This window comes from Hypanus sabinus, chromosome 26 (genome assembly GCF_030144855.1).
Source record: "Hypanus sabinus isolate sHypSab1 chromosome 26, sHypSab1.hap1, whole genome shotgun sequence".
Classification (NCBI taxonomy): Eukaryota; Metazoa; Chordata; class Chondrichthyes; order Myliobatiformes; family Dasyatidae; genus Hypanus; species Hypanus sabinus.
In genome coordinates this window covers 6,110,906-6,123,898 of record NC_082731.1, presented here as the reverse complement: position 1 = coordinate 6,123,898, position 12,993 = coordinate 6,110,906, and the positions used below count along the sequence as shown (strand labels likewise).

The window sequence follows — 12,993 nt, the reverse complement described above, 5'->3', positions numbered from 1 at the left end:
GCATGAGCGGCGCCGTGCAGTCTGGTCCTTGTAGTTCGCTCTGCGACACTAACAACAGAAACCGCACCTTAAAAAAAAACTCTTGAAATTTAGGCAATAAAATTTGAAAGAAACTTTTCTGGCGAACACATGCCGCGTCAGTAAGAGCCAAATGTCCACTCGCGCCTTTAAATATATGTATTGGTAGCGGTGTATCAAAAAAGCGAATACTTTATTGTGCAATGTCTAAAATAAACACGAATAACTTTGAAATAAATTCGTCCGTTGCATGAAAGAACTATTGAAAATATAAAAATTCTTTACTATTCGTGTCCACGGTTTCGTTCTTCTAATACAATTCCTCCTGAGGGTAAAAGACCAAACTCTTTTTAAGATGAAATCCTTCGCCTTTTAAAATCCCCTTTCCAATCCTGGTTTATTGTTTCATCCCTCTCTGCCTGTTTTTTTTTCGCTCTAGGGCAGGTCCCTTTAATCTCAGTGACAGCCTTGACTCCGACGCGTTTCCTGCGCTTTTCGAGACGGGAGTGCTGCTTTCTTCGCTCCCTCCCTCCCTCCCTCCACATCCAATTCCTTCCCATCAATGGAGGTTCGTGGAGTGCCGCGTTTCCCTCCACTCCGGCGAGCCTGAGGACTGGGGAAGGGGGGCACCCACTTTCATCGCCGGGATAACGAGGCAGTAGATTCGATTCAGAGGCGATGCTGGTGTTCCCAGGTCACACAAGGAAGTGAAATTTACTGGCGGAATGATGCGGAGAACGCAACGTATTTATCCAGATGACACCCCTGTCGCCTGATTTTCATTCACCTTCTCGCTGGGCGGCTCGCTTCTCCCCAGGTGGAAAAATGCATTGAATGAGGACTGGGAGAATTTGGAAGCTGCTTTCTACACACACACACACGGGGCGGGGGAGATACACAGGGTGAGGTTTGAACAAACCCCCGTTCCGCCTCTCCCGTGTATTTCGCTCGGATGAATATTGATGTGTAGTCTTTTTCTGGGAAGCGTTCCTTTCCCCACTGAACTGGACGAGCGAGGATGTCTTCCCGACTCACGTTACCGTCCCCGAATGAACGGAGCATCGAGCATGTGAGTAGCCTCACAGGGGGGGACCGACATGGGGGCGGTTGGGGCTAAATGTTGTTACATCGGGTTACTGCATGGCGGGCGGGGATTGCTGGCTGCATAGGGGAAATGCATGTTTGTACAATGTGCATGTCATGTGTATATTGATACGTACATATTGCTTCCATCCTTGTACCGCCAATCTCTCTCTTTCACCTTCTATTTATAACATGCACTGTCTTAACGTTGAAATAATTAAAAGTATAATTTACAGAATTTGTGATACATATATTCACGCTTTTGTAATATTCCCATCACATCTTAACGTGTATTTTTGTGCTGTATAATAATTGCAAATATTCTACAAATTCTCTCAGATCTATGGATGATGTACATAATTATTTTGTGTGCTATTACAAAATGTGTGATTATTTTGCATAATATACAATAATTATATGCATGAACAATGCATAGTATTTACAAGTGTCAAATCTGCATTACAGATCATCTGTAATTCAGATATTACATTGCGTTAGCTTCATATATTGAGTATATCATTGATTTTACCTACATATATGAACTTATTATGTTTCTCAGTTAGGTGTATCTCAATGTTATCCTGCATTTAAATTCTGAATATATATCAAAAATCATCCAAGATTTGTATATACATGTAATTTATTTTCAAAGGTTTTTAATAGGCACAATTTAATGTATTTAGTTATGCTATATAGCATTGTTTATGAACTCCATACCATAAATAAGATATGATAATTAAGGTAACAGTATTAATTATATACAGCTTATATAAATAGACCTTTATGAATTATAAATGTGACATAAAAACACTGCATATTGTGTATGCCATAATTTGCTATGTTGCTTGGGTTTCCAAGATACTTTCAGATCTCCTCATGATGCCAGGCTGTTGGCTTTGGTGGGCATACTGTACATGGTGGTGATCTCTCTATCAGTGGTTGCCCCTCTTTGTGGCGAAGAAAGGGTAATGGTCGTCTTTGATCTTCCTGGGGTTACCACCTGTTAGTGAAGCATTGTGTGCAAAGGCAGTCGGTGCAGTCAGTAAGCTCTCTGTTGTGGCCGTGGCCCACTGATGCAGCTCCCAGATGTTGACTGTGAGAGACAGATGTGGGCACTGACCTGAGGTTTTGTGTTCCTGTACATCCACCTGAGTGGCCAAACACCTCACTGGCACGCCAGCCCCCTCTCTCACCACTGCTCTGAGAGCAATCACGAGCAAGAGAAAAATTGCAGAAGCTGGAAATCCAAGCAACGCACTCCAAATGCTTGAGGAACTCAGCAGGCCGGGCAGCACTGATGGGGGAAAAAGCACAGTCGATGTTTTGGGCCAAAACCCAGTCTCGGCCCGAAAACGTCAACTGTACCCCTTCCATAGACGCTGCCCGCCTGCAGAGGACCTCCAGCATGTTGTTACTATGGTATGAGTCCTGCTTTTAGAGACTTTTTAGACGCAAGAGATTCTGCAGGTGCTGGAAATCAGGAGCAACGCACACAAAATGTTGGAGGAACTCAGCATCTATGGAGGGTGACTCAACAGATGCTGCCTGACCTGCAGAGTTCCTCCAGCATGTCGTGTGGTTATCCATGGAAGATTGTAGACTCAGCTAGCCCCATTACAGGCACTAGACTTCCCACCACCAAGAACGTCTTTGATTGAGTTTAGGAGCCGAGAGGTAATGTTGCAGCTATGTAGGACCCTTGTCAGACCCCACTTGGAGTACTGTGCTCAGTTCTGGTCGCCTCACTACAGGAAGGATGTGGAAGCCACAGAAAGGGTGCAGAGGAGAGTTACTAGGATGTTGCCTGGATTGGGGAGCATGCCTTATGAGAATAGGTTGAATGAACTTGGCCTTTTCTCCTTGGAGTGACGGAGGATGAGGGGTGACCTGATAGAGGTGTATAAGATGATGAGAGGCATTGATCGTGTGGATAGTCAGAGGCTTTTTCCCAGGGCTGAAATGGTTAACACGAGAGGGCACAGTTTTAAGGTGCCTGGAAGTAGATACAGAGGAGATGTCAGGGGTAAGTTTTTTACTCAGAGAGTGGTGAGTGTGTGGAATGGGCTGCCGGAGATGGTGGTGGAGGTGGATACGATAGGGTCTTTTAAGAGACTCCTGGATAGATACATGGAGCTTAGAAACTTAGAGGGCTATGGGTAACCTGAGGTAATTTCTAAACTAAGTACATGTTCGACACAGCTTTGTGGGCCAAAGGACCTGTATTGTGCTGTAGGTTTCCTGTGTTTCTATGCAAAAGGTAGTACTTTAAGAAGGCAGCGTCCATCATTAAGGACCCTGACCACCCAGGACATGCTCTCTTCTCACTGCTACCATCAAGCAAGAGGTACAGGAGCCTGAAGATGCACACTCAATGTTTTAGGAACAGCTTCTTCCCCTCCACCATCAGATTTCTGAATGGACAGTGAACCAATGAATAATAATAAATAATAATATGCACCATTAATAATATTTTAATATATCTCTGTCGTTGATATTATTTTTTTATGTTTTGTACTGTAATGCTGCTGCAAAACAACAAATTTCCTGACATGTCAGTGATAACAAACCTGATTCTGATTTTCAAGTGAACATTTAAAGAAGGAATCTCGGACACAAGAGAATCTGCAGATGCTAGAAATCTAGTTCAACACACACAAAACGCTGGAGGAACTCAGCAGGTCAGGCAGCATCTATGGAGGGAAATAAAGAGTCAGGGCTTTAGGCTGACACCTGAATTTGCCCATCACCTATTAGCTCATACTTCTCCTGCGCATACTTCAATTCAGTTTTGGACCCTTGTCTGAGAAAGGACATTTTTTGCTTTGGAGGCAGTACAAAGAAGATTCACCAGGAGACTGACTGGGATCAGTTGGTTGTCTGATAAAGAATCTAGAAAACTGAGGAGTGATCTTGTTGACACACGAGATGCTTGGGAGAGAAGAGAAGGCAGATGCTGAGATGTTTTTACTAAAGGTGGAATGTACAACAAGGGGGACATTATTGCAAGAGGAGGGGCTGATCTTTTGAAACTGAAGTATGCAGGAACTTAGAAGAAGGGAGTTGTGAGCTTTATTGGTTATATTTACATCGAAACTCACAGTGAAATGTGTCCAAATCAAATCAGTGAGGATTGTGTTGGGCAGCCTACAAATTTCTGGTGCCCACAGCTCACTAATCCCAACCGTTGGAACTCCTCATAGCAGCGTGGCACAGCGTCCGATCTGGAGTCAGTGCTTTGCTTGCAGAAGACGGGAGTATTGTGTTTGGCTGCAAACTGCTGCAACACCCATAGACCCAGGGCCTCGGACTGTAGTTTTGTGCGACTGTATTTTACTGGTATCTTGTATGTGCCTACTGCCTGGTGTGTGCTATTTGTGCCCTGTGCGGCGTGTGACTGCCGGCATCGTTGGCCCCAGAGTACCACGGTTTCATTTGGCTGTATTCATGGGTATGGTTGAATGATAATTGAACTCAAAGTAGAGGGTGTGGAATCTCAGCAACTCCTTACTTCAGAGGTTGTGGGAGCTGGAACGTTGTATCTAAAGGGAAGGTGGGTACAAACTCTGAAAGATCAGGGAATTGATGGCAATGGGAACTGGCACAGTTGCAATTTGGGTCGATCGTATCCGGTCTGTTGAATAGTAAGTCATGCTTCATGGGACAAGAGGGTTACCTCTCCTGTTTCTGTTTGCTTGCTACCAGATTATCAAGAAGGCAAATGGAATGTTGGCCTTCATTGCTAGAGGGATTGAACTTAAGAGAAGAGATGGTGCTTGTGAGTCTGCAATTGGAGTACTGCATACAGTTCTGGTGTCCTTACTTAATGAAAGATATACTGGCTCTGCAGGTGGTGCAGAGGAGATTCATTAAGTTGATTCCAGAGTTGAGGATGTTAATTTATGAAGAGACTATCAGCCCGGGACTACACATGTTGGAATTCAGAAGAATTAGAAGGAAACTTGTTGAAACATTTAAAATTTTGAATTGATACGAGAGGCAGCAAAGTTGTTTCCAATTGGTAGGTGGGCCTAGAACTAGGGGGGGATAGCTTCAGGGTTTGGAGGAATGAATTTCAGACCATAAGACACTGGGGCAGAAGTAGGCCATTCAGCCCATTGATTGTGCTGCACCATTTGACCATTTCCCACTATAAGATGTTTCAAATGAGATGAGGAGAAACTGCTTTTCCCAGAGAGCAGTGAATCTGCTCAGGGAAGCAGTAGGTTCCACCATATTAAATATACTTCAGACACAATTAGATGGATTTTTGCATAGAGAATTGGGGAAAAGGCAGGTAGGTGGGGTTGAGTCCATAGCCAGATCAGCCATGGTCGTATTGGCAGAGCAGGTTCGATGGGTCAGATGCGGAGGAAGGAGGAAAGGGTTTTCCGAGGCCTTTGACAAGGTCCAGAAAGCTGGAATGGATGAGCTGGTTGGTTGGATGCAAAACCGTTTTGGTGGCAGGAGGCAGGTTGCGGGAGTGGAGGGTTGATTTCTATGTTGGTTAATGGTGCGCTGCAAGGATCAGTGCTGTGTCCCCTTTCATTGTTGTGGATGTTACCAGCTGAGTGTGTCCAACATCCCAGAGGAGGGTGACTCGGTGCCACAGGCGGTTGTCATTGGGGAAGGGTGTCAAAGGTTACTGGGAAAAGGCAGGGGAATGGGGTTGAGAGGGACAATAAATCAGCCATGATTAAATGGCAAAGCAGATCTGATGGGCCAAAAGGCCTAATTCTGCTCCCAAGTCTTGTGGGGTTTGAGGGGAACATTTTTCTCTGAGGTGATGGTGGAACAGTAACAATATTTCGGAGGTATCTAGATAAGCCAGGCAAGGAGGGATATGGGGTTAATGCAGGCAGGTGGGGTTAGTATGAGCAGGATCACTAGCATATGATGGGCCGGATGGCCTGTCTCTACGTTGTACGGCTCAGCTGATGTCTCAGGTTGATGAACTTAAAACAGAGCTGGCAGTTTTGAGGGTTGGAATCCTCCCATCCATCCCACAATCTCTTTGACCCCCTGGCAGGAGGTGCCGTAGCATTAGGGCAAGCACTGTTAGGATGAGGAACGGTTTCTTCCCCCAGGCTGAGAGATCATTGAATTCCCAGGCCTTGTCATGTGTAAAATGCCAGCGGTGTTCTAGTGTCGTGAATGTACCGTATGCTAAATGTTAATCTTCTGGAATACGTTCCATTATTTGTTAATTTATTTGTGGTAATGTCACTCTGTGTGTTGTCTGTGCACTGTGTTGTACATCTTGGTCCAGAAGAGCCTTGTTTCTCATAGCGGTATACATATGTTTGGCTGAATGACAATAAAGTGAACGTAGAACTGGAATGATTGATTACCTGAAGTTGCTGATCTCAGTGTTTCTCCCCCCTGACTATAATCTCCCCCCCCCCCGCCCTACCTTTCTTTCTCTTTTATTTCCTATAATTCTCCACCTTCCCCCTAGCCCCTTTCCCTTCAGCCTATCACTTCCCAGCTCTCTACTTCATCCCTCCCCCCACTCCTTATCCCCCCTCGACCATCCCATGTTACTTCACTCCTGATGAAGGGTTTCGGCCCGAAACGTCGTCACTACCTCCTCCCATAGATGCTGTCTGGCCTACTGAGTTCTGCCAGCGTTTTGTGTTTTCAATGTTGCACACAGTGTGTAAGAGCTCACTGAAGATGCAGATTGCTTGTTTCACGGACTGTGTGTGGAGATCTGTCACAGGATGTGCAATATGCACTCACTGGCCACTTTATTAGGTACACCTTGTTAATGCAAATATCTAACCAGCCAATCATATGGCAGCAACTCAGTGTAGAAGAACACGCAGACGTGGTCCAGAGGTTCAGTCATTGTTCAGACCAAACATCAGAATGGGGAGGAAATGTGATCTAAGTGACTGACTGTGGAATGATTGTTGGTGCCAGATGGGGTGGTCTGAGTATCTCAGAAACTGCTGGTCTCCTGGGATTTTTAATGCAGGCTCGTCAGGCTCATGTACCTCCTTTCTGATGGTAGCGATGAAAACAAGGCATGAACTTTTGGGGGTCTTTAATGATGAATGCTGCATTTTTCATGCATCACTCCTGGATACGGGCGCTGGAGCCCATGATGGGGTTGACTGAGTTTACAACTCTGCAGCTTATTTTGATCCTGTGCAGTAAACACCCCCCCCCCCCCACCCCCACTGTACCAGACGGTGATGCAGACAGATAGAATGCTGTCCTCGGTACATCTGTAGAAATTTGCGAGTGTCTTTGATGACACACCAAACCCCCTGAAACATAGCTGCCTTCATGGCCTTTGCAGCTGTGTCGATATGCTGGGTCTAGGACAGATCCTCAGAGGTATTGACACCCAGGAACTTGAAATTGCTCACCCTTCTGATCCCTCTGTGAGGATTGGTTCGTGTTCCCTCATCTTATCCTTTCTGAAGTCCACAATCAGCTCTTTGGTCTCACTGACATTGAGTGCCAGGTTGTTGCTGCGACACCACTCAACTACTTAGTATATCTTACTCCTTCATCTCCCGCTGAGATTCTACCAACAATGGTTGTATCATCAGCAAATTTATAGATGGTATTTGAACTGTGCCTGGCCACACAGTCATGGCTGTAGAGAGAGTAGAGCAGTGGGCTAAGCACATACCCCTGAGGTGCGCCAGTATCGATCATCAGCGAGGAGGAGATGTTATGGCCACTCCGCGCAAATTGTGGCCTTCCAGTTAGGAAGTTGGGAATCCAGTTGGAGAGGGAGGTCAGAGGCCCAGGTTGTTGGGCTTTTTGATCAGACTGTAGGAATGATTGTGTTAAATGTTGAACTGTAGTCAATAAAGAGCATCCTGACATGGATATTTGCAGTGTCCAGTTGATCCAAAGCTGCACGAGGAGCCAATGAGATCACATCTGCCATAGGCCTATTGTGGCGATAGGCAAATTGCAGTGGGCCCAGGTCCTTGCTGAGGCAGAAAATGATTCTAGCCATGACCAACTTTCAAAGCACTTCATCACTGTAGATGTGAGTGCTACTGGACAATAGGGCCCTGCTCTTCTCCGAGCCTGGTATTACGTTTTGAAGCAGGTGGGAATGTCCCACCGTAGCAATGAGAGGTTTTCTGAACCTGACCAGGTACTCCACTGGGGCCTGTCACCTTACAAGGGTTCACCCTCTCAAAAGACCGCCTGATGTCGGTTTGAAAGCCCGAGACAGGGAGCTGTTTTATTCTCCCTTTCAAAGCCGGCACAAAAGGCGTTCAGCGCGTCTGAGAGTGATGCATCACTGCCTTTCCTGACATTGGGTTTCGCTTTGCAGGAGGTAATGGCCTGCCTGTTCATCTGATTCTGTCTCTACCCTCATTTGGCCTGTCCCTTTGCTCTCGAGGTGGCAAGTCAAACCTGGCTTTCTGCTGCAGGTCTGGGGCCGTCTAACAGATCTGACCCTCAGCAGACTGCGAACCTCCTGCTTCGTCCACAGCTTTTGTTTTGGGTATGTATGCTATGCTGTCGTAGGCACACACAGGGTTCGATGGAGTTAGTGACAGCTCTGACGTATGTGTATTGGGAATTTGCTGTGGTGTGTGGCACAATGTACAACAAAAAAAAGTGAAGTCTACAGAGTTAACGGCAGGCTTGTTAACAGTGTGGAGCACAAGAGGGATCTTGGGGTTCAGGTCCATAGACAGCAAATATGTTCTTTATTCTACTTATGCAAAATAAATAATATAAAAAGAAAGTTAGAAGTACAGATATGGAATAAAATGGAATAAGTACCAGTGTGTATTGACAATGTAAACAACTTTATAAAAAGTGGTTTGAAGTCTTTACAGTTTAGTGAGTGGGGAGGCCAACTAGAATGGTGGATCGCATTAACTGTCTGCAGGAAGAAGCTTTTAAGATAATGTGAATGTTTTCCTTTTCTAGCCCTATAGCTTTAAATAAAACACCCTTGAAACTCACCCTTGAAACTTGTCTCTCTGAAGGTAGCAACAGCATGGGTCTGATAGAGAACCCATCTTTTACATTACTCCAGCACAGATACATCTCTGTCAGATACAGTAAATCTCTTTACACAGCCAAATCAAACACTACAAAGGTGTTAGATACAGAGTGAAGCTCCCTCTACACTGTCCCATCACACACTCCCAGGACAGGGACAGCACGGGTTGGATACAGAGTGAAGCTCCCTCTACACTGTCCCATCACACACTCCCAGGACAGGGACAGCACGGGTTAGATACAGAGTGAAGCTCCCTCTACACTGTCCCATCACACACTCCCAGGACAGGGACAGCACGGGTTAGATACAGAGCGAAGCTCCCTCTACACTGTCCCATCATACACTCTCAGGACAGGAAGGGAATGGTTTAGATACAGAGTGAAGCTCCCTCTGCACACTTCTAATTCAGGATTACAGATTGCTTAATGTCATTTCCAGCACACACATGTGAAGAAGAAGTTAGTAGTTTTTACAGTGGATCAAATGCAGCAGGAATAAACACTGAAAATGGCAGGTATATAATTGGTTATTCCACCCTTGTAAATTCCTGATGGGTGGACTAGGCCAAGCATTTTTTTTTCCTTCAGGGCTTTATTCCAAAATGTCCGTTTGAACATAAATTATGCTTCAGTCAGTCTTGCCTATTCTCTGCACACTACCCAAGTGAGGTTGAGTATCTGAATTAATGCAGCCGCCTGCCCCGAAACACTTGAGTAATTGGTCTCTCTCAGACCTCTCCACAAGCATAACAACTTGAGGAGATGCAGCCTTCCCTCCTTACCTACGGGCCCGTCGCAGTCATGTCACATTCTGCACTCTTCACTTGAACTCTTCAACAATGGCCCTTTGTCACGCAGAAGAGCCCTTGGAAAACGCAGGTCACCTCCCACATCTCTGCGCCAGGATTCCAAGAAGGCAGAGCTCTGCCAGGAAGGGTTTTATAAAAACTGGATTAGTGTCGCGATGGGAAATTATGCCAGGGCAGCATAGAGTGAAGCCTTACTCTGTATCTAACCCATTCTGTCCCTGTCCTGAGAGTGTGTGATGGGACAGTGTAGAGGGAGCTTCACTCTGTATCTAACCCGTGCTGTCCCTGTCCTGGGAGTGTGTGATGGGACAGTGTAGAGGGAGCTTCACTCTGTATCTAACCCGTGCTGTCCCTGTCCTGAGAGTGTGTGATGGGACAGTGTAGAGGGAGCTTCACTCTGTATCTAACCCATACTGTCCCTGTCCTGGGAGTGTGTGATGGAACAGTGTAGAGGGAGCTTCACTCTGTATCTAACCCGTGCTGTCCCTGTCCTGGGAGTGTGTGATGGGACAGTGTGGAGGGAGCTTCACTCTGTATCTAACCCGTGCTGTCCCTGTCCTGGGAGTGTGTGATGGGACAGTGTAGAGGGAGCTTCACTCTGTATCTAACCTGTGCTGTCCCTGTCCTGGGAGTGGATGGGACAGTGTAGAGGGAGCTTCACTCTGTATCTAACCCGTGCTGTCCCTGTCCTGGGGGTGTGTGATGGGACAGTGTAGAGGGAGCTTCACTCTGTATCTAACCCGTGCTGTCCCTGTCCTGGGGGTGTGTGATGGGACAGTGTAGAGGGAGCTTCACTCTGTATCTAACCCGTGTTGTCCCTCTCCTGGGAGTGTGTGATGGGACAGTGTGGAGGGAGCTTCACTCTGTATCTAACCCGTGCTGTCCCTGTCCTGGGGGTGTGTGATGGGACAGTGTAGAGGGAGCTTCACTCTGTATCTAACCTGTGCTGTCCCTGTCCTGGGGGTGTGTGATGGGACAGTGTAGGGGGAGCTTCACCCTGTATCTAACCCGTGCTGTCCCTGTCCTGGGAGTGTGTGATGGGACAGTGTAGAGGGAGCTTCACTCTGTATCTAACCCGTGCTGTCCCTGTCCTGGGAGTGTGTGATGGGACAGTGTGGAGGGAGATTCACTCTGTATCTAACCCGTTGGTTGGTGATCACTTTTTTGAGGAGGGTGATATGGCCTTGTCTGTAACCTCTGCTGTGAATTGTTAACTCAAATTGAGTGGACTTCCATACAGCCTGGGAGTCCTCAGCAATGGGGATTATTCTCAGTACGATTAATATCTGGGGAAACGTCTGATAGTTTCAAGTAACCAAAATGTGTACCTGCATTGTTTTTGAGTCATATTAGCTAAAAAAATTATATAGCCGGTGGGAGGATAGTTCTGACAGAAAAATTATTGCGATGTGTATCTGACTTTCCAGAGACACGGGAAATGCTCGGGAGGTCAAGCAGCATCTGTGGTGGGAGAAGGAAAGGAGTTTACATTTCTGATTGATCTTCCATGAGAACCAATGTAATGATTGTCAATAAAAAAAAGAACTCAGCAAATTGGATATTGGAGGCAGGACTGACTGGAAATGGACATGTTGGCTATCCAATCATTGGATAGATTGGAAGCAGGTCATCTGGTGTGTCCTCCAGGAGTAGGCCTGAGCTGTTTAGGAGAATGAACCTCATTGACCCTTGCTGAATATCGAAAGCAAATAACAACAAGAGATTCTGCAGATGCTAGAAATCCAGAGCAACACCCACAACGTATTGGGAGGAACTCAGCAGGGCATTCAGGAAATGAATCAGAAGTCAACGTTACGAGCCAAGACCTTTCATCAGGACTGGAACGGAAGGGGAATGATAACAGAATAAGAAGGTGTGGGGAGGAGAGAGCTAGCTAAAAGATGATGGGTGTAGCCAGGTGGTTGGGGGAGGGGAAATGAAAAGAGAAGCTGGGAGGTGATAATTTGGAAAAGGCAAAGGGCTGGAGAAGAAAGAAACCATTTTAATTCCTCCATTCCGGCTGCGACATGTTGGTCTGTGGCTTCCTCTTCTGCCACAGTGAGGCCGCTCTCAGATTCGAAGAGCAACACCTCATATTCCATCTCGGTAGCCTCCAATCTGATGTCATGAACGTAGATTTCCCCTTCCCGTAATTTCTCACTCCTCTCCCTCCCCCTTCTCTAGGGAGTAGAAGAGGCTTCTTATCTCTTCCTCACTTACCTATCACCTCCCCTCGCCCTCCCCTTTCCCCCATGATCTGCTCTCCATCCCTTTGCCTTTTCCAATTATCATCCCCCTACACCTAGCTTCTTACATCACTCCCCTTTCCTCCCCTCGTCTGACCTATCCTGTGCCCGCTTGTACTCCTTTCCCTCCCTCCACTTCCCTATTCTGGCTGCTCTCCTTTTCCCTCCCAGTGCTGACGAAGGGTCCTGTCTCATACCGGCAAATGTTTATTCACTTCCATTGATACTGCCTGACCTTCTGAGTTCCCAAAGCAATTTGTGGGTGTTACTCAACATCTACAGAATCTCTTGTGTTTCTAATATTCTCTGTATCCTCTCCAATGTGTAGGAAGTATTGTAGGATCCTATTCCTCCAGTTATGGGAGTTTTGCAATGTCCGATTGGAATGATGTCCCTTCTAACAGCGAAGCTTTCCCTCAGTCCTGTGACCCGAGGTTAGGTTCTGTACAACATGCTGGAGGAACTCAGCAGGTCAATCAGTATCTGTGGAAATGAGCAGTCAACGTTTCCACGGATGCTGCCTGACCTGCTGAGTTCCTCCAGTGTATTGCACGTGTTGCTTTGACCCCAGCATGTACAGTGTACTTTGTGGTTAGATTCTGTACTCATTAGGTGGTATGTGAAATTCCAGACGAGTCAGAATGGAGAGGATACAACCCTTGTTGCATTTTAAAGTGAAGTTTCAGTAGGCCTCTGTACCCTTCCCATCCATGTACTTGCCTGAACTTCTCCAAACATGTTGCAGTCAGACCCCCATCCGCCACTTCCACTGGTAACTTTTCCACATCTCTACCACCCTCGGAATGAAGAACTTCTTCCTCAGGTTCCCCTCTCACCTTTACCCTGTG

The 12,993-nt window shown here is 46.4% G+C and overlaps 1 protein-coding gene across 1 annotated transcript in view; it reads left to right on the top strand.

Annotated features, from left to right (window-relative positions):
• The first annotated feature begins 562 nt into the window (after nt 1-562).
• LOC132381813 (MAP/microtubule affinity-regulating kinase 4-like) overlaps nt 563-12,993 on the top strand; it is a 309,243-nt gene continuing 296,812 nt past the window's right edge. The window contains exon 1 of the mRNA XM_059951416.1: nt 563-1,087. Within this exon, the coding sequence (XP_059807399.1) occupies nt 1,037-1,087 (51 nt within the window). The 5' untranslated portion in view covers nt 563-1,036. The remainder of the gene's footprint in view (nt 1,088-12,993) is intronic.